The 19278-nt window shown below is 42.0% G+C and overlaps 1 protein-coding gene across 2 annotated transcripts in view; it reads left to right on the top strand.

Annotated features, from left to right (window-relative positions):
* The window catches only part of ECE1 (endothelin converting enzyme 1), a 115363-nt gene extending 111979 nt beyond the window's left edge, over positions 1-3384 (top strand). For both annotated transcript variants that reach the window (XM_037828260.1, XM_037828259.1), the window contains exons 18-19: positions 79-174; positions 825-3384. In XM_037828260.1, the coding sequence (XP_037684188.1) occupies positions 79-174; positions 825-1001 (273 nt within the window). In that variant the 3' untranslated portion in view covers positions 1002-3384. The remainder of the gene's footprint in view (positions 1-78; positions 175-824) is intronic.
* The last annotated feature ends 15894 nt before the right edge of the window (positions 3385-19278 follow it).

Raw genomic sequence — 19278 nt, forward strand, 5'->3', positions numbered from 1 at the left:
AGGCAGCCTCCATCACAGCCCTGGCTGCCCCTGTGCCATGGGAACCCCTGAGTTTTGGTTTTCTCTCCCCCACTGAAGGCTTACCAGAACTGGGTGAAGAAGAATGGGCCTGAGCAGACATTGCCCACCCTGGGCCTCACCAATAACCAGCTCTTCTTCCTGGGGTTTGCACAGGTGAGTTCATTAGGAAGAATTGCCAAACTCAAATTCTGCCATCTTGACATTCTGGGAGCTCTGATTGCCAAAAGGCCTGTTCCCCCTCAAAGTGAGAACTTCTCAACCCATTGGGCAGTCCACTGTCTTCCCTGTAAGGAAGTGAGCTGCTTGTCATTGGAGAGATTCAAATTGGGGCCAGGCATGCTGTGAAAAGGTTTCCTGCCTTGGGTAGGTGGGAGGATGAGGGGATGGCTAAGGTCCCTTCTGATCCTGAAGTTCTAGAAATTTCTTAAACTCAGATTGCCCCATATTGTCCCTTGATTTGGGCATCCAGTTTACAGCCCCCAGAGCTAACAAGCCATTAGACAGTTTGTTCTGCCCAGGAGATAAAGGAGCAGGATTCAGTCCAGCATTTGCAGAATCTCTTATTCAGATGAAATTGAATCTCTAGGAGAGAGAGAGGTGCTGCTCTGGCCGAAGGACAGCCGTTTGGAAACAACAGCCTCGGTAGAGGCTGGGATGGGGGCCGGGCCAGCCCGCTCTCTTCCTTACCCACTTGGCAGCCCTCCTGACTCCCTGGGGTCTCAGAACCAGGCGTTCCAGGGGCAGCCTGGCAGCCTCAGTGGCCCACAGTGACCCTGGCCTCTCCCCCATTGCCCCTCACAAAGGTCTGGTGTTCTGTCCGCACGCCCGAGAGCTCCCACGAAGGCCTCATCACAGACCCTCACAGCCCCTCCCGCTTCCGGGTCATCGGCTCCATCTCCAACTCCAAGGACTTCTCAGAACACTTCCACTGCCCGCTCGGCTCACCCATGAACCCTCGTCACAAATGTGAAGTCTGGTAAGGGGCAGAGCACAAAGCCAAGAAGGAGGAAGGAAAGGGGCCGAGGACGAGCTCCCAGGCTGGGGCTCAGAAGTCTGCCCTCTCCGTCCAATGCCCAGGACATCGCCCAGCCCCCTTGGCCAGCCAGGGCACCCCTTCCCTGCACTGGAGGGTTTTCAGCCAGAACCGAGCCTGCGCGGTGGGTTCTCTGCACACTCCGAGGTTTGGTTCCCTGCAGAAACCCTGTCGTCCCAGCACACGCATGTCGACTCTGACGGGCATTTGGGTGTCAGGCTGGTTGCTCACCAGGCCTGGGCCCCAGTCCACTTCCCGTGCCAGATATGCCACAAACACCACTGTGTCAAATGCTTTAAAGATATATTTTTGGGGAAACTATTTTTTAAACGTGGAATACACTGGAAGTCTTCAGGGAAAAAAAAAATGCATTTCACACACTTTTTTTTTAAGGAAAGGATTAATGTATTTATTATGTTCCATTTTTCTAAATAGCCTGTGGACAAGGGAAGCCCCTGTGGACAGAGAAGCCCCTCCTCTGTCTTCTCTCACTCCAGGCTTGGCTGAGACAGCCATTCCCAGGCCCCTGGCAGGTCCCCAAGTCTGAGAGCCCCCACAGCCCTTGGGATATGCAATTTCAGCCCCCTGGGCAGAGAGGAGGGGCAGGGAGCAGCCCTTGGAGGCCCAGCTCATTGACACCACCCCCTCAGCTTGCCTGCCCGACAGTCGGGACCCCAGCAAGGAAGCTCTGATCCCCAGAGTCACAGCAGGAATGGCAGAGTGAGGCCAGGCCAGGGCCTTGAACCCAAGCTGGGGGCACCTGAGCACCCTGGACCCAGGCCACTGGAGCCCTGGGGGGGCTGCAGCTCCCCTGCAGGTGTGCACGGCTCTGCTCCAGGTGTCCTCTTTCTGGTCCTTCTCCTGTGGGTACCCCACCTCTTCCCGGGGGCCTGCACCTTTTCTGCCGCAATCCCCCTTCCCAGCCACCTTCGGGTCTGCCTTGCCTACTCCCTCCCCCCTGGGGAAGGAGAAAAGAGAAAACGGCTCTGGTCTCCCACCTCTGGTCTCCCACGGGGCCCACGTCCTCCCTCTGAACTCTCTCCTGGCCCCTGGCCTGGGCCCAGTTCCCAGGACCACAGCCAGCGGAGCCCTTCATGTGTCATGTTCTAGTGCCTTATCTGAGGTTGCCGCCCCTGGGCTCCACCCCAGGGGAAACAGCCTCCCTCCCTCGGAGCCCCTTGGCCTCCTGGGTGAAGCCCCTAAGTGTCCTGACTGGAACACAGGCCATGCCCTCTGCTCCCAGTGCCTGCAGCTCCTGCCACCATACATCAGCCAAGGGGCTGTGGCCTCTGGGTCAGCAGCTCAGAGGCCAGAGGTCTGAGGCCGCCATCCAGCCTCAGCCCCTCTGGGGGAATCAGGACCACATTTGTAGCTCGACAGTCTCCTCTTCTTTGGGGAATGCTTTTAGCTATGGGAGGCTGGCTGTGAGGGTCTGGCCCATGGTTTCAGGGGACCAGGAAGGTCACTGTCCCCCTGAGCCCAGAGCTTCCCCCCAGTGGCAGCCTCAGGGGCTCCACGAGGTGGAGTTCAAGCAGCCACCACTCGGTCCTCCAGGGAAGCACCTGCGGCCGAGGTGGGAGCAGCACGTTCCCACCACGGCTCTCTCATCTCCCAGCAACCCAGACCACCTGGCCAAGCTTCCCCTCCCCCAGTGCACCCCTCTACCCCAGGAAGCCAGAATCCTCCTTGCCCAGTGGAGCAGACAGCTCTGTTGCTCTCCTGCCCACCTCAGACAGGTTCCAGGGCTGGGTCAAGGTTGTTTGAAGTGAGTCCCCATTGAGGCCTCTGGTCCAAACAACAGACCTGTTGGCTCCCTGGAGGAAGGTAGGACAGGAGCCAGAGAAGGAGCTGGAGCTGGGAGCTGGCCACATGCGCCTTGCCACACAGAGGGAGGCCTTTCCCAGTCCCGAAGCCTCCCTGCGCCTCCTCTCCTCCCACCACCCTCTGGCCTTCCTGCCTTCCCCATGGACGGTCACCGTCCTCAAGTGTCAGTGCCATGGGCAATCTGACCCCCAGCCAGAAGCAAGAGACCTAGGAGTGGGGGTCCAACCGGAGGCCCTGCGGGACGGCACTCATTGTTTCAGGGTTTGCTCAGGGCAGGGGGTGGGAGGCTCAGCCCCAGCAGTGATGGAAGCAGATGAAGCACCCCCATTTCCACCGCCTACCCTCCCGAGCTTTGAAAAAGTCTGAGGTGCATGGGGCTGGCTGCTCTGCAGGTACATGGACATGAGGTTTGGAGCTGGGAATCTATTTTTTGTATCATTATGTTTTGTGCTACTGTAGATTGGTGTGGCACTATTGTAATTGAAATAAAGTACTTGTACCTAGGACTGCGAGTCTCAGTGTGTCCTCCCAGGGCAGTGGGGCTGGGGGAGGGCCCCCTGCAAGCACAGAGCTGCTCCCCCACCCTCACTGGGGCTGGCTGCACCCTCCCCCCAGAGCAGTGGCCTTAGACCTGCACAAACGCCAGAGGTCGCTCAAGCCCTGTGCCCACCAGCCGCTCTTTGCTCATTGATATGGTCACAAGGGCACCCCCTGCTGGTCAGAATGATGCATTGCACCACCTGGGCCCAAGGGGCTTCCTGGTAAAAATAATTTTTCCATTATCTTGGAGCAAAGGATGTTGGCAGTGGGTTTCCAGGCCCCAGATGCTTGAGCAGAGTAGGAGGAGGGGATTTCAAAGAAGTTCAAGGAAGAGTAACATGTTTTTCCTTTTGCTTGGAATGCTCTTCCCTGCTCATCCTCCAGTGCCCAGCTCAGCATCACCTCTTCCAGGAAGCCCTTCCTGACCTCCCAGTCCAAATCAAGTGGACTCACACAGGCTTCCCTCTCTCATGGTGCATGCCACTCTGGACTTGGGTGTCTCCCCTCACTCAACTGTGAGCTCCTTGAGGGGAGGCCCTGGGCTACATTCCTCCCAGTGTTCCCTAGTGCCAGGCTCAGGGCCCAACGCAGAGCATTTGTGCAGAATGTCTGCTGAATGTGTTTTCTCTCATCGGTGTCAGCCTTCACACACACACACACACACACACACACGCTCTACTCAGATTGGACCACGTTCCTGCTCCCATGCCCTTGTGCATATGTTTTCCCTGAAACCCCCGTCTTCTTTACTCTGCCCCAGCCTTCAACATTAAATGCCACCTCCCCTAGGAAACCTTCCCAGCTCCTTCCTCAAGGTGTCTCCCATAATGTCCAGATTCCCACTGGTTTTCTTGGTCCATCTTGTGACATTCATCATGTTTTATATTTTGGTTATTGGTATCCTTGTCTTTTATCTCATACCAGAGGTCCCACCTCTTTGGGTTATAAAGGTTCTAGCACCATCTCCAGCAGCCCAGTGCCTGGCACAGGACCAGGCACATAAAAGGGCTCAGTGACTATTGTATAAATGGATGAATGGATGGATGGATGGATGGATGGCCAGATCGATTCGATTAATGGGTGGGTGAGTGGATGGATGGATGGATGGATTGGATGGATGGATGGATGGATGGGTGGGTGGGTGGGCAGATAGGTATAACTAATACGGGATTGAAGGGAGCATCCCAAAATGCTCACCAGTGCTGGAGAAGGAACAAGCCCAGGGGGAGGAGATTCCCACTGTCCCTTGACTGAAGGGGAAAGAATGGGATTCAGGCTCCAAAGTGAACAGGGTGATGACATGAGCTGGCATCTTCTCCAAGGGCAAAACTCACCCTGACTTTGCTCCCACCTTGCTTTGAAAAGAGTAAGTAATTTCTCTTCTCTTGGCCTCAGTTTCTTTAGTTATAAATCCGACAATCAGTTCTCTCTTCTCTGTTATGAATATTGGGGAGATGTTGAGGATGCGTGAAACAATGATGCATTTTGAGCTCCTCAGAAGGTCCTCCTGCTGTGTGTACCTGCCTGCAGGTGTGCATGAGCCCATGGCCCCTCTATCTCACCTGGATCATGGCAACAGCCTCATCCCTTCAACCACTATCCTCACAGAAGAGAAGCCTGTGAAAAGTCATGTCACTCCTCTGACTGAGCCTTCACCGGCTCTCCACTGTCACTGCCTTCGGGGGTCTGGGCCTGCCCAACCTGCCCCCTGAAGTTCCCCCTCCTTACCTGGACTCCCCACTACCAGCCACGCCAGCTGGCACCTTAGACAGGCCAAGCACCATCCTGCCTCAGGCTCTTTGTCCTGTCCTTCCCTCATGCTGGAACATTCTCTGCACATTCCCCTTTGCCAATGAGCGAATGAAAAGACAAATGGTTATTTAAAACAAACAAAAAACCCGGCTTCCACATATTGTGTGCCTACTGCTAGGTTGGGTCTGTGCTGCAGGCTTTACACACATCCTTTTCTGGAATGTTCCTGGCCATTTTCATAACTTCTGTTTTGCAGATGAGAAATCTCAGGCTCAAAGAGGTTAGGTCACAAGGGAGTAAGCCGCAGAGCTGGGCTGAATCCAGGCAGCTAGTGAGGAACTACTTGGGGGAACGTAAGAGGCTGTTTAGGAACCGTTACTGTGACAGACCCCAGGGACCCCCCCACACACACACACACACACAGGCTACAGGCAGTTGCTGCATCCAACCCCTTGGGGGAACGTAAGAGGCTGTTTAGGAACCGTTACTGTGACAGACCCCAGGGACCACACACACACACACACACACACACACACACACACACACACAGGCTACAGGCAGTTGCTGCATCCAACCCCTTGGGGGAACGTAAGAGGCTGTTTAGGAACCGTTACTGTGACAGACCCCAGGGACCACACACACACACACACACACACACACACACACACACACGCTACAGGCAGTTGCTGCATCCAACCCCTTTCCCAAGAAGGACACATCATTTTTTCCTGCCAACCTCTCACTCCATCCCCCATCCTAGACTGTTGCCTTCCCCATTTGCCCCTTTTGCAGACAGAGCAGGTTCTTTCCTCTTCCCTGTCCTGAGCCCCTGGGCCCCTTGCCCTCCCCTCCTCCTCCTCTGTCTTTGCTCCTGACAGACTCTCCCCTCCCCCAAACACACTTGCTCAGTGCGTGCTCCTTCCCACAACAGGAATTGAAAAAATCCAGCCTAGCCCTGGAGGGGTTTATCCTGCAGTGGAGGAGATGGAAGTGCATATAAGATGCAACTTGAGAACAGCTGGGGAATGTTTGCAACCTATGATAATGATAAATTGTGTAAGCAAAAGAATCCAGTGAGCTCTCTGTGAGTGGTGGGGGACTGCAGAAGGGGCTGAGGAGGGATTAGAGAGGACTCCAAACTTTAAAGAATCTTGAACAATAATGAACCCAATGAGAAACGGGCGAGACCTTCACAAAGAAACCTATAGAACCTTACTGAAGAACATAAACGAAGACCTGAATAAATGCAGATAAATACCCTGATCATCGATGGAAAGCTTCAATATTATAAAAAAGGACAATTCCCCCTAAATTAGTCTATAATTTCACTGTAATCTCAACTAAAATCCAATGATAATTTTTTGTGGAACTTGATAAGCTGACCCTAAAATTCGTATGGAAGAGAAAATGCACAATAGCCAAGATCATTTTGAAAATACAGAAAAATGGATAGCCAGCCCTATCAAAATATGTTATAAAGTTATAGTAAATCATATAGTATGATGTTGGTGGAGGAATAGAGAAAACTGAACAATTGGAATATGTTAGAGACCCAGAAACAAATCTGTGTACATGTGGGAATTATAAAGGATAAAAGAAACACTTTAAATCAGTTGAGAAATGGTGAATTATGCAATAAATGGTGTTGAGACATCCTCTTGGGGAAAAAAATGAATTCAGATCCCTGCCCCCCTCACACTGTTCACAATACCAAATCCTGTATGTATCAGAGACCTAAGCATTAACAACTATAAATGTATTAGAGAAAATATAACAGAATGGGTTTATAACTTTGGGGAGGCAGGCCATCCTTAAAAGACACAAATGCAAAAGAAAAAGAAAAAAAAAGGAAAAGGCTAATACATGTGGCAACATCAAATTTTAAACTTTTATGAAACAAGATACAATCAAAAGACAAGGGACAGTTTAAGAGAAAATATGTGCAATATATATAGCTATACATAAATATCTCTTATAAGATCAAAAACCCCACCAGATGAAACAAAGAGCAATAGATTTAAATGGATGATTCAGAGAAGGAAAAATACAAAAAGCAAAAAAAAAGCTTTTTGAGATTCTCAATCCCACTAATAATTTGAGAAATGCATTTAAAAATTTTCACCCATCGGATTGACAAAAATGATAGTTGAATACTAAGTACTGGTGAGGATGTAGGGAAAGAGCACTGCCATCCACTGGGAATGGAGTGTTAATTGTTAGAAATCATTTTGAAGGTCAATTTGACAGTGTTTATTCAATTTAAAATGCATTTGCCAGGACTTCCAGGTTCGGAGGATAATGGTGGCTCTCTGATTTCAAATCTCCCCCACTTACCCCAAAAGTCACAATTCAACCAAGAGAGCAAAGAAAAACCCCACATGACCTTCAAATGACCTGAAGTACAGAAGTAAGCCAACTTCCAACTGAACTCCTACCATCTGGAGCTGCAAGCCACGGTGAAAATACAGTGGACGTGCGGGGAGATCTTAGATAAAGCGCAGACAAAATCACTCTCGGAAAGTTCAATACCAAATGCCAAAATACTGAGCACAGCGTGGGACATACCAGCGCACAGCAACAGCTACAAGGAAGATCTAGAAAGAGTGGGAAGCCAGTCTCAGAAAAGCATCGCTTCCTGGGGAGAATCAAATATATAAAGAAGGGGGGAGGGGTTCCCTCTTGAAGACGTGGTAGTAAAGGGAAATAAGGAATTTAGAAGGGAAAACTAAGAATCCTGCAGAAGCAAACGAGAAATAAGAAAGCCAACCTTCCCGCTCACCCCCCAACCCTCGCCGCCCGCACCCGCTCCATTCAAAAAGAAACAGCGCAGAAGCACAGCGCCGGCAGCCGGGGGCGCGCTTGAAATAGGAATCGTGTCCGTGAAAGGACTAGGATTAGAAAAAAGCAGATCGCATGCCTTCAAAACCACAGTTTTTTTTAAAAAAAGAAAAGAAAATCAAAGCATTTCAGTTGAAAATTCTCCTCCAAAAATCAAACATAAAGCTGAAGAAAACTGTAACACAACACTCCGAACTGAATTAAATAGCACATGTGGACAATTCACAAAAGTTGATCATATATTCAGACACAAAGAAAACATCAGTAGATTTCATAAAAGTACAATCAGCACTCTGATCATAATGCAATAAAACTAGAAATTAAAATCAAAACCAAAACCAAAACCAAAAAGGCTCTTCCATTCTGGGGTGAAAAGGGAAATACAAACAGAAATTACAGAATTTCTGAAAAATAATAATAATAAAAATGACAGAATCTATGGAATACGTTTAAAGTGATAGTCAAAAGAAAATTAAAAAAAGAAAAAAAAGAAAATTCGTAGCCTTAAACACTTATGTCAATAAAAATTAAAGACAGAAAATAAATGAATTAAATTCTCAATTCAGGAAGCTAGAAAAATGAATAACCCAAAAGAAAGCACAAGGAAGGAAATAATAAATCTGAAAGTAGAAATCAATGACATAGAATACAGAAAGCACTAGATCAAATTAATCAAATTCCTAGCTCATTGAAAATAATTTAAAAGTAGACAAACTTCTATCTAATTAAATTAAGAAAAAAATGAGAGAGCCAAATATGGAAACTAAGAAATGACCAGGGGAAAACAACTATTGATTCAGAGGGTATTTTAAAAAATCATAATAGACTACTTTGCATATCTATAAGCAAATAAATTTTAAAACCTAGACAAAATGGATAATTTCTTAGAAAAATACAATTTACCAAAATTGACCCCAAAAGAGATTTGTTATAAGCTTAAATAGATCAATTTCTGTAGAAGAAATAGAAAAAGTTATTGCAGAACTGCCCCACAAAAATCACCAAGCCCTGATGATTTCATATGGAGAATTCTGCCAAACCTTTTGGAACCAGTCCCAATGCTACATGAATAGTTTCAGAGCAATGAAAATGAAAAAAAATTTTCCAGGGTCTTTCTATGAAGCAAATATAACATTGAATATTAAACTGAAATCTGTAGGGTAGGCATCAAGAAGGGCAGTCTGAAACACCTGGGCACAAGCTCAAGCTGATAAATCCTAGCAAATTTTTTTCTTCTTCAGAAAATCTCAGCTCTGCTCTTATTACCTTCCAACGGATAGAATCAGGCCCACCCAGACTACGTGGGATCATCTCCCTTACATAAAGCCAACTACAGACTTCAATTATATCTATAAATTACCTTCACAGCAACACCAAGATTATTGTTTGGCTGAATAACTGGAGACTGTAGCACAACCAAATTGATGTATAAAACTGCCCATCACATGCTGTCTTCCATGTAAGAAGAAGGAAATAAGAAAACATAAACGTTATCTGCCCATTGTACAAAAAGACCCACAGTAAAGATAAACCCACAAACAAATGAGGTTGGCTACTTACAAGGTGTGGGTGGAAAGGGAATAAAAAAAGGGGGAACAAGGTAGAAGCGATGAGGGGGAGTGACTTCTTGGAGTATTTTTTTGTCTAGTTCTGACCTTTAGAACCATGTTAATATTTTACGTACTTGAAAATTATTTAAAATCACAAGAATATGGGAGCATCCAAAATGAAATACAAACAGGAATAAATGAACCCAATTGTTTTACAGTGAATTATAGAACCACTCCAAAGGGGAGGGGTAAATAGCTAACCTAAGTTGCTCTGGAAAACAGTATTTTAACTAGACACGTAAGACAAAAAACAAACCAAAAAATGGACACAAATTTTGCACTGTAATTAGGAGGTTTGTTTTTTTTGTTTGTTTTTGAGATGTGAGTAAACAATTCCAAAACTACTTTATGTGTATTCTAGGATTAAGCAAACAAGTAAATAAATTGTGGATAATGAAAGTTAGGTGTCTCGCTATTGGAGAAAGGAATTATAAATAAGGAAAAGGGGAAAGCTAAAATCAGAGCCCTGACTAGTGTGAGGCAAGTGAAGTGCCTAGGGATCAAAGTTTAAGGGAGCACTCACTGGCTAGAACAAACTGTGTGTGGTTGGTTTGGAATTGGAGATTATGAACTCATGGTTTGAAAATACATATTCAGATTGTGTGTGTGTGTTTTCATACACATAATTGTAGCTCTCTACTGAAAGTGCCAAGCTGCAATGCCACACTAATATCAAAGGCCACACCTGCTGCCTAGCTCTTAGTTTCTAAATGCCAGTCTGCAATAAAACAAACCGGGGCTGCTTGGAGAAATGGCTGATTCAGGTTGGGGGTAGGGAAAGTTCAAGATGAGCCTGGAATATTTTGTGATTCCAGAAAGTAGGCAAGTGCTCAAAAAATGATGATGTGTCAAAAGGACACAGGGGCCAACTTGAAGGGGTTCCCAAAAGCCAAATTGGGACAATTTGTGCAACAAAATAATGACAGTAATGGATAACCCATGGAATAAAATAAGAACCCATGCATACTGATATAAATACTTGAACAAATTTTTTTAAATGAAGGAAAAAGAAAGCTTTTCCTTATAGTAGAATTCCAACTAATAAATGTACAAAGAATGATGGAAATTGAAAATCACCACTTGGCAAATATCACAGTGATAATTAGTTCAGGCAAAAATCATGAACAGATGCCAAAATTACTGGGCAAAATTATGATGAGAAACTGAAAATATTTACATAGCTTCAAAGTACCTTCCCACAATGTACTTATTAAAGACAAAGGGAAAAATATTAACTTTCAATGGAGAAAACTGGTAGACCCCAATCTAACCAAGTGATCGAAGTCAACTTTATCAGTATTGGGATGAATCAATGACATGTGCATCCTGATAAAATGCACAGAGAAGGACACTGTCTCACTTCTGTGATATTTCTAACAAAAATACATAGCCAAATTTAATATAAGCATTTTATACTACAAATTTCCCTCTAAGCAATACTTTATCTACAGCCTACATTTTAGAAATTTTGTTAAGTTGTGCTTTAATTGTCATTCAACTCAGAATATTTTCTAATTTCCCTTGTAACTTCTTTGATCCCAGTGTTATTTAAAAGTGCGTTATTTAATTTCAAAACATTTGGAGGTCTTTTAGGTAACTTTCTGTTATTTATTTCTATGTTAATTCCATTGTGGTAAGAGAACATACTTTGGATGATTTCAATTCTTTTAAACTCATTGAGGTTTATTCTATGATCCAGAATACGATCTGTATCTCAGCGAATATTCCATGGGCACTTAAAAAGAGTATATATTCCGCCGTTAGCAGATGGAGTGTTTTATAACTGTCAATTAGGTCAAGCTGTTTAAAGTGTGGGTTGAGCTCCCCCAACATGGGACAGGACTCCCAGATGAGTGAGTCTCCCTGGCTACATGGGACACGGATCTCAGGAATGAGCTTGACCCTGACATGGAGGGATTGAGAATGCCTTTTTGACCAAAAGGAGGAAAAGAAAGGCAACAAAATCAGGTTTTAGTGGCTAAGAGATTTCAAATAGAGTTGAGAGGCTGTCCTGGAGGTTACTCCTATGCAAGCTTCAGCTAGATATGCCAATTGGCCACAGTATGACAAGCCCAAATCTGCAGTAGTCCCGAAAACCCTAAAGAATACTCTGGTCCCTATCTGAGACTCTATAAAAGTTTCACTAAGTTTAATTTTCAGAAATTTAAATCAAGTCCCAAACCCAGAGGCAAGAGCCTCTTCAAGAACATCAACTAGATGCAGCCCCCTTTCCCATAATGTCGACACCCCTTTTCAACATGAACAGGTTAGGGTGGTCACTGCCTAGACATCCCTGAAGATCAGGAAAGTGATTAAACTAGAGGAAGGGGTAGCAACAGACAAGACGGCATTTAACAAAGGACTATGAATACTGAATCCTTATGTAATTTTCTTTTCCTTAGTTGCTAGGGTATTAGAATAGTTGGAAGGAAAAATTTGAAATGGTGGAACTTTAACCCATAACATCCTTTGAAATTTTGTTCTACAGCTACTTGTTAAATTGTAATTTGAAAGCTATCACCTTTTTGTATATATGTTACATTTCACAATAAGAAAATAACTGAAACTGTGGAACTGTAACCCATAATAGTCTTTGAAATTTGCTCCCTAACTACTTGTTAAACCACACTTAGAAAATTATCACTTTTATGTATGTATGTTGTAGTCCACAATAAAAAAAAAAAAAGTGTTGGTTAGGACTTCTAAATCCTCACTGATTTGCTGTCCTCTTTTATAGCAGTTATGGAGAGAAGAGTGTTGATGTCTCTAACTATAATTGTGAATTTATTTCTTCCTTCAGTCCTATCAGTTTTTGCAATATGTATTTTGAAGCTCTGTTGTTAGGTATTTACACATTTAGAATGATTATGCTTCACAATGAATTGACTCCTTTGTCATTATGTAAAGTTCCTCTTTATCCCTGATAATACTCCCTGTTTTAAAGTCTACTTTGTCTGATATTAGTATATTCACTCCAGCTTTCTTTATATTAGTATTTGGATGGCATATCTTTTTGCACACATTTAATTTCTCTATTTCTTTATATTTAGAGTGGGTTTCTTCTAGACAGAATATCGTTGGGTTTCTTTTTTTACGCAGTGACCATCTCTGTTGTTTAAATGGTATTTAGAACATTTATACTTAGTGGAATTTATGATATGGTTGGATGTGAAACTATTTCCTTTCCAGTTGCTTTCTATTTGTCCCTCTGTTCATTTTGTTACAAATTTTGTTTGCTTTTATTATTTGAATATTTTTTATTATTCTGCTTTATCTCCACTATTAGATTATTATTTATACCTCTTTAAAAATATTTAATGGTTGATTTACAGCAAGAATTGGCAAATGTTTTCTGTAAATGACCAGATGGTAAATATTTTTAGGCTTTGCATACCATACTGTCTCTTCCCAATTACTTAATTCTGCTGTTGTAGCACAAAAGCAGCCATAGACAATATGTTAATGGAAGAGCATGGCTTTGTTCCAGTAGAATTCTCTCTTTCTGGACACTGAAATTTGAATTTCATGTAATTTTCATTTGTCATAAAACATGATACTTTATATTTTTTTAAAACCACTTAAAAATGTAAAAAAACATTAGCTTGCAGATTGATAAAAATAGCAACAGACAAGATTTGGTCAATGGCATAGTGTGTCAATCTTGCACTTTAAATAATCTCTATATAATTTCAAATAATATTACACTGATTCACATATAGTAAAAGAACCTTACAACAGTATACATGCAATTCCTCCATCCCATCTTATTTTTAACTTTTTATTTTGAAATACTTTCAAACTTACAGGATAATTACAAAAATAATACAAACACTATACAGAGAATTCCAACATACCCCTCTCTTCGAATACCCTCATCCACCAGTTTTAACATCTTGTCATATTTGCCATATCAATCTATCCATCAATCTATCAGTCTATCTTGCTGTCTGTATAGCTATCAGTCCATTTTCTGAACACTTGAATGTAGATTTATGCATGTACATATACATCATGCTCCTTGAACACTTAATACTGTCATGTATAATTCCTAAGAACAAGTATATTCACTTATGCCTCCAACTTAAGTGCAGTTACCAAATTCAAGAAATTTAACATTGATATAAAGCTTACTTCCAACTTTTTCCTATGTCCCAATAAGGTCCTTTTGAACCTTTTATCCTCCTTTATTAGATCCCACTCAGGATCATGAATTGCATTAATTGCCATTGTCTCTTTAGTTGCTCTTTTTTTTTTTTAATTGTGGGAACATATATATGTACATATATATATGTATATATATATATATATATGGTGTGTGTGTGTGTGTGTGTGTATACACACAACATAAACTTTCCCATCTCAACCCCTCCTAAGCATACCATTCAGTAGGATTAATCACATTCACAATGTTGTGGTATCCTCACCACTTTCCATTACAAAAATATTCCCATCTCCCGAAATAGAAACTCTACATCATTAAGCATTAACCCCCCATTCCCCTTGCCCCCTGCCCCTGGCAACCTGTACTCTATCTTCTATGTCTAAGAGCTTGCATATTCTCCCATATTTTCTTTGTAGTTACCATGGGGCTTAAATTTAACATCCTAAGTCTCTAACAATCTCATTTGCTTTGGTACTAACTTAACTTCAATGGTATACACAAACTATGTTCCTATACCCCTCTGTCTCCCTACCTTATGTAGTTCTTGTCACAAATATATATATATATATATATATATATATATATATATATATATATATATAATGAGTCCCAAACCATTGATTTATCAACACATTTTATGCATTTCCCTTTTAGACACTGAAGGAAGTAGAAAGTGGAGTTCCATACTAAAAATACAATAATACTAACATTTATATTTACCCATGTCATTACCCTTACCTGAGATCTTTATTTCTTCATGTAGCTTTGACCTATTGTCTATTGTCCTTTCAATTCAACATTCAGAATTCTTTAGTATTTCTTGTGGGGCCACTCCTGTGGTGACAAACTCTTTCAGATTTTATTTTTCTGAGAATGCCTTCATCTCTCCCTCATTTTTGAAGACAGTTTGCCAGATATAGGATTCTTGATTGGCAACTTTTTGCTTTCACCACTTTAAATAAGTCATCACACTACCTTCTTGCCTCTATGGTTTCTGATGAGAAGTTGGCACTTAATTTTATTGAGGCACACTTGTGGCTTTCAGAATTCTCTATCTTTGGCATTTGACAAGTTTGATTTGGTCTATTCGAGTTTATCTTCTCTAAAGTTCATTGAACATCTTATGTGTATATCCATGTCTTTTGTTAAATTTGGGACATTTTGAGTCATTATTTCTTTGCATATTCTCTGACCCTTTCTCTCTTTCTTCTCCTTCTGGAATTCCCACAATGCATACATTGGTTCACTTGATGATATCCCACAGATTCCTCAGTCTTGTTCACTTTACTTCATTCTTTCTTCTTTCTGCTCCTTAAACTGAATGATTTTAATTGTCTTATCTTCAGGTTCACTGATTCTTCCTTCTGCTAGCTCCAAATTGCTGTTGAACCCCTCCAGGGAATTTTTAATTTGTTACTGTGGTCTTCAGCTCTGTTTGGTTCATTTTCATAATTTCCATCTCTCTGTTGATACTCCTTTTGAGTTAATCTATCATTTTCCTGATTCCCTTCAATTCTTTGCCCATGTTTTCCTTGAACTCGTTGAGCATATTTAGAACCATTTTTTAAAAGTCTTTTTCTGGTATGTCCCTGGTCTGGTCCTCCCCATCGGAAGATTTGTTTTAATTTTCTCCTTTACCTGGGCCATCACATCCTGTTTCTTTGTATGTTTTGTAATCTTTTGTTGAAATTTGTACATTTTGATATTTAATGCATTATTGCTGGAATTTATACCCTGAGGCTTCTGTTCCTTAAGCTTGTATTCAGGAAGTGTTATGACAGAGCTTTCCTTGAATGATAGGGCCTAAAAAAAAAAGGCAGGGTGGGGGAGGAGGAAAAAAAGAAAACCTTCTTTCGCAGTGTGAATAGGTCAAGGACAAAGCATAGGAGCCTCCCTGTGTGTGCATCTTATTTTGAGCATGCATACAGCACTAGGAATTCTGCTTACACAGATTCAAATGTCCCCTCTTCCCTGGGGAAATAGTATACTCACAGTCCAAGTCACTGCACTGTAAGTTCCATAGCCAGCAATCCCTTGCCCCAGGCAGCCATAACTAGAGTGTTCTCCCAAAGGATCCCATAGGAGCACTCTATGAAGTGCCTTCTACATGCAGGGCAAGTTCTAGGATGGTGAGCCTGCGATAAGCGTCTTGGTTCAGTCCCTCAGGCCACCACCAGACAGATTAGGCCAGATATACATACTCCCAGTGTGTGCATGAGGGTTACTCTGCTCCCTCAGAACTGGACCAGGAACCCAGGCTGTGAGAGTGGGTTGGTTCTGCCCCAAGGTGATGAAGGCAGGGGAAGGTGGCAACAGTGGCACTAGGAGATCCTACTGTTTCTAAGTTGCCTTTCCTTGATTTTGCACTCACCTTGTTATGGCAACCCTTCAACTGCTTCCTGAAGCTTTGAGAAAGATGTTTCTGCTAGTTATTGCTGGTTGTTCAAATCTTCTGTGGGTGTACAGAGCCCTGAAGCACCTCTCTCTGTCATTTTGATAGGAGCAGGACCTCTCAATTTTGTTTTAGGGTGATTAAAAACAATTTTTAAATGTCTCTACTTTCATTTCAACAATTTCTGGAGAAGTTTACTTCTTTGTTAGATCCAAGTTCTTGTCTGATATCATGTTCTTCCACCTGAAGAACTTCCTTTAACATTTCTTATAGAGCAGGTCTGCTGCCAGTGAATTCTCTCAGCTTTTGTTTATCTGAAGAAGTCTTTATTTCACCTCCATTTTTTTAATTTTTAAAATCTACACACCATTTAATCGACTTTTTTGCATGTAGTTCTAAGAGTTTTGAGGCATGCATAAAATCATGAAATCACTACAATAAAGATGCAGAATAGCTGTGCTTCCATATTTTTTTAAATTTTGAAATAATTATTGACTCACAGGAAGTTGCAAAACGTAGTATAGAGAGTCTCATGTACCCTTCACCCATTCCAGTGGTAACTTCTTACATAACCATAGTACAATGTCAAAACCTGATTTGTCAATTCAAGAAATTGACATTAGTATAATACTCTTAAGCAGACTATCAACATTACTCAGATTTCATCAGTTTTTACGGGCCCTCATTTGTTTGTGACTATGTGTGTGTGTAGTTCTATGTAATTTTATACCAACTATGGATTCATGTAACCAGCACCTTCATTTCTGAAAGATATCTTTACATATAGAATTCTGGGTTGACTGTTTTTTCAACATTTTTAAGGACGTCACTTCATTGTCTTCAGCTTGCATAATTTTTTTATGAGAAGACTGCTGAAATTCTTATCTTACTTCCTTTGTATGTGATGATGTGTCTTTTTTTCCCAGACTGTCTTCAGGATTTTCTCTTTTGGTTTTTAGCAAAATAGACACATCTGAATAGGATGTGTCTAGCTGTGTCTTCTGTGTATGTGTGTGTGTAGTGGGGGTGGGGAGTGGTATTTATCCTGCTTGGTGTTCTCTGTGATTCGTGGCTCTGTGGTTTTCTGTCTTTTATTATTTTGGAAATTTCTCAGCCATCATCACTTTAAGTATTTCTTCTACCCCATTCTCTCTTCCTTCTGAATTCCAATTACATGTATATTCAACCACTCAATATTGCCCATAGCTCTATGATGTCTTTTCTGTGTTTCATTGGTAGCTTTTTGTTTTCGTTTTTGTTTTTTTTTCCACTTATTTTGTCCTTATGTTTCAATTTCTATTGATCTATTTTCAAGTTCACTGATTCTTTCCTCATTTTTGTTGATCTCTGATGAGACCATAGAAAACAGTCTTCATATCTGTTATCATGACTTTTTTTCTCTTTCATTCCCTTTAATTTTTTTTTAAATTTTATTTTGAAATAAATTCAAACTTACAGGAACAGTTGCAAAAACAATACAAACCCCATACACAGAATTCCATCATACCCTGACCCCCTTCCCCCGATACCGCATCCACCAACTTTAACATCCTGTCACACCATTTCTTTCTTTCCCTCCCTCCCTCTGTCCCTTCCTCCCTGTATATCATCCATCATCTATTGCTCTGTCCTCTGAACATATGAAAGCAAGCTGCACACATCTTTGAACAAACAATATAATTCACATATACATTACCAATGAACAAGAACATTCTTAATGCAATCCCATTAATTGTAGCTAAGAAGTTCAAGAAATTCAACATTGATACAAAGCTTACATTCTATATTTCCTTTTTTTTTTTTCTTATGTCCCATCTGTGTCCCTTTGAGACTCTTCTCCTCCATCCTCAGATCCCATCCAGGATCATCCTTGGCATTTAATTGTCATCTATTTAGACTGTCTTTTTTTTTTAAATTGTGGAAACATATATACAGTCTAAATCTTCCCATTCCACCCCCTCCCTAGCCTTCCATTAGTGGGATTGATCACATTTAGAATGTTGCAATGCTATCACCTTCCCACCATCCATTACTAGAAATTTCCCTTCACTCCAAAGAGAAACCCTACAGTCACTTCTGAACTCCCCATTGCCCTTTTCCCCACTTCTCGTAACCCATAGTCTACTTTTCATCTCTATGGTCATATTCTCTGATACTTTCTTTGTGTTTACCATGGGGCTTAAATTTAACCTCTTAAATCTATAACAATCTTGTTTTTCTTTGATACTGACTTGACTTCAATAGGATACATAAACTATGTTCCTTTACTCCTCCATTCCCCCACCTTTATGTAGTTCTTGTCAAAAATTACACATTTTGCATTGAGTCCAAAACCACTGATTTATCATTACAGTTTATGTATTTTAGATCCTGTAGGAAGTAAACAGTGGAGTTACAAATAAAAAATACAGTAGTATTGACATTTATATTTACCATGTGATCTTTACTGGAAATCTTTATTTCTTCATATGGTTTCAGTCAACTGTTTAGTGTCCCTTCCTTTCAGCCTGTTCAACTACCTTTAGCATTTCTTATAGGACTGATCTACTGGTGATGAAGTCCCTCAGCTTTTGATTATCTGGGAAGGTTTTCATCTCTCCCTCATTTTTACCCTCCAGGCATTTGTGAATTCTCCAAGTCTCTGATGATTATTGACTTCTATTTGTATTTCACTGTGGTCAGAGAATATTCTTTGAACAAATTCCTTTTTTTTTTTTTTTAATTTATTGAGGCTTGTTTTATGTCCCAGCATATGGTCCATTCTGAAGAAAGATCTGTGATCACTAGAGAAGAATATGTGTCCCAGTGACCTGAGATGTAATGTTCTATATATGCCTGTTAAAATTCTCTATATCTCTCTCTCCTTTCTTTGTTTCTCTGTTGGTAGGGCTCTCTTTAGTATCTGAACTAGGGCAGGTCTTTTATTAGAAAAATCTCTCAGCATTTGTTTGTCTGTGAAAAATTAAAGCTCTCCCTCAAATTTGAAGGAGAGTTTTGATGGATAAAGTATTCTTAGTTGGAAAGTTTTCTCTCAGAGTTTTAAATATGTCATGCCACTGCCTTCTTGCCTCCATGGTGGCCTCTGAGTAGTCGCCACTTAGTCTTA

The sequence above is a fragment of the Choloepus didactylus genome, chromosome 2 (assembly GCF_015220235.1).
Source record: "Choloepus didactylus isolate mChoDid1 chromosome 2, mChoDid1.pri, whole genome shotgun sequence".
Classification (NCBI taxonomy): domain Eukaryota; kingdom Metazoa; phylum Chordata; class Mammalia; order Pilosa; family Megalonychidae; genus Choloepus; species Choloepus didactylus.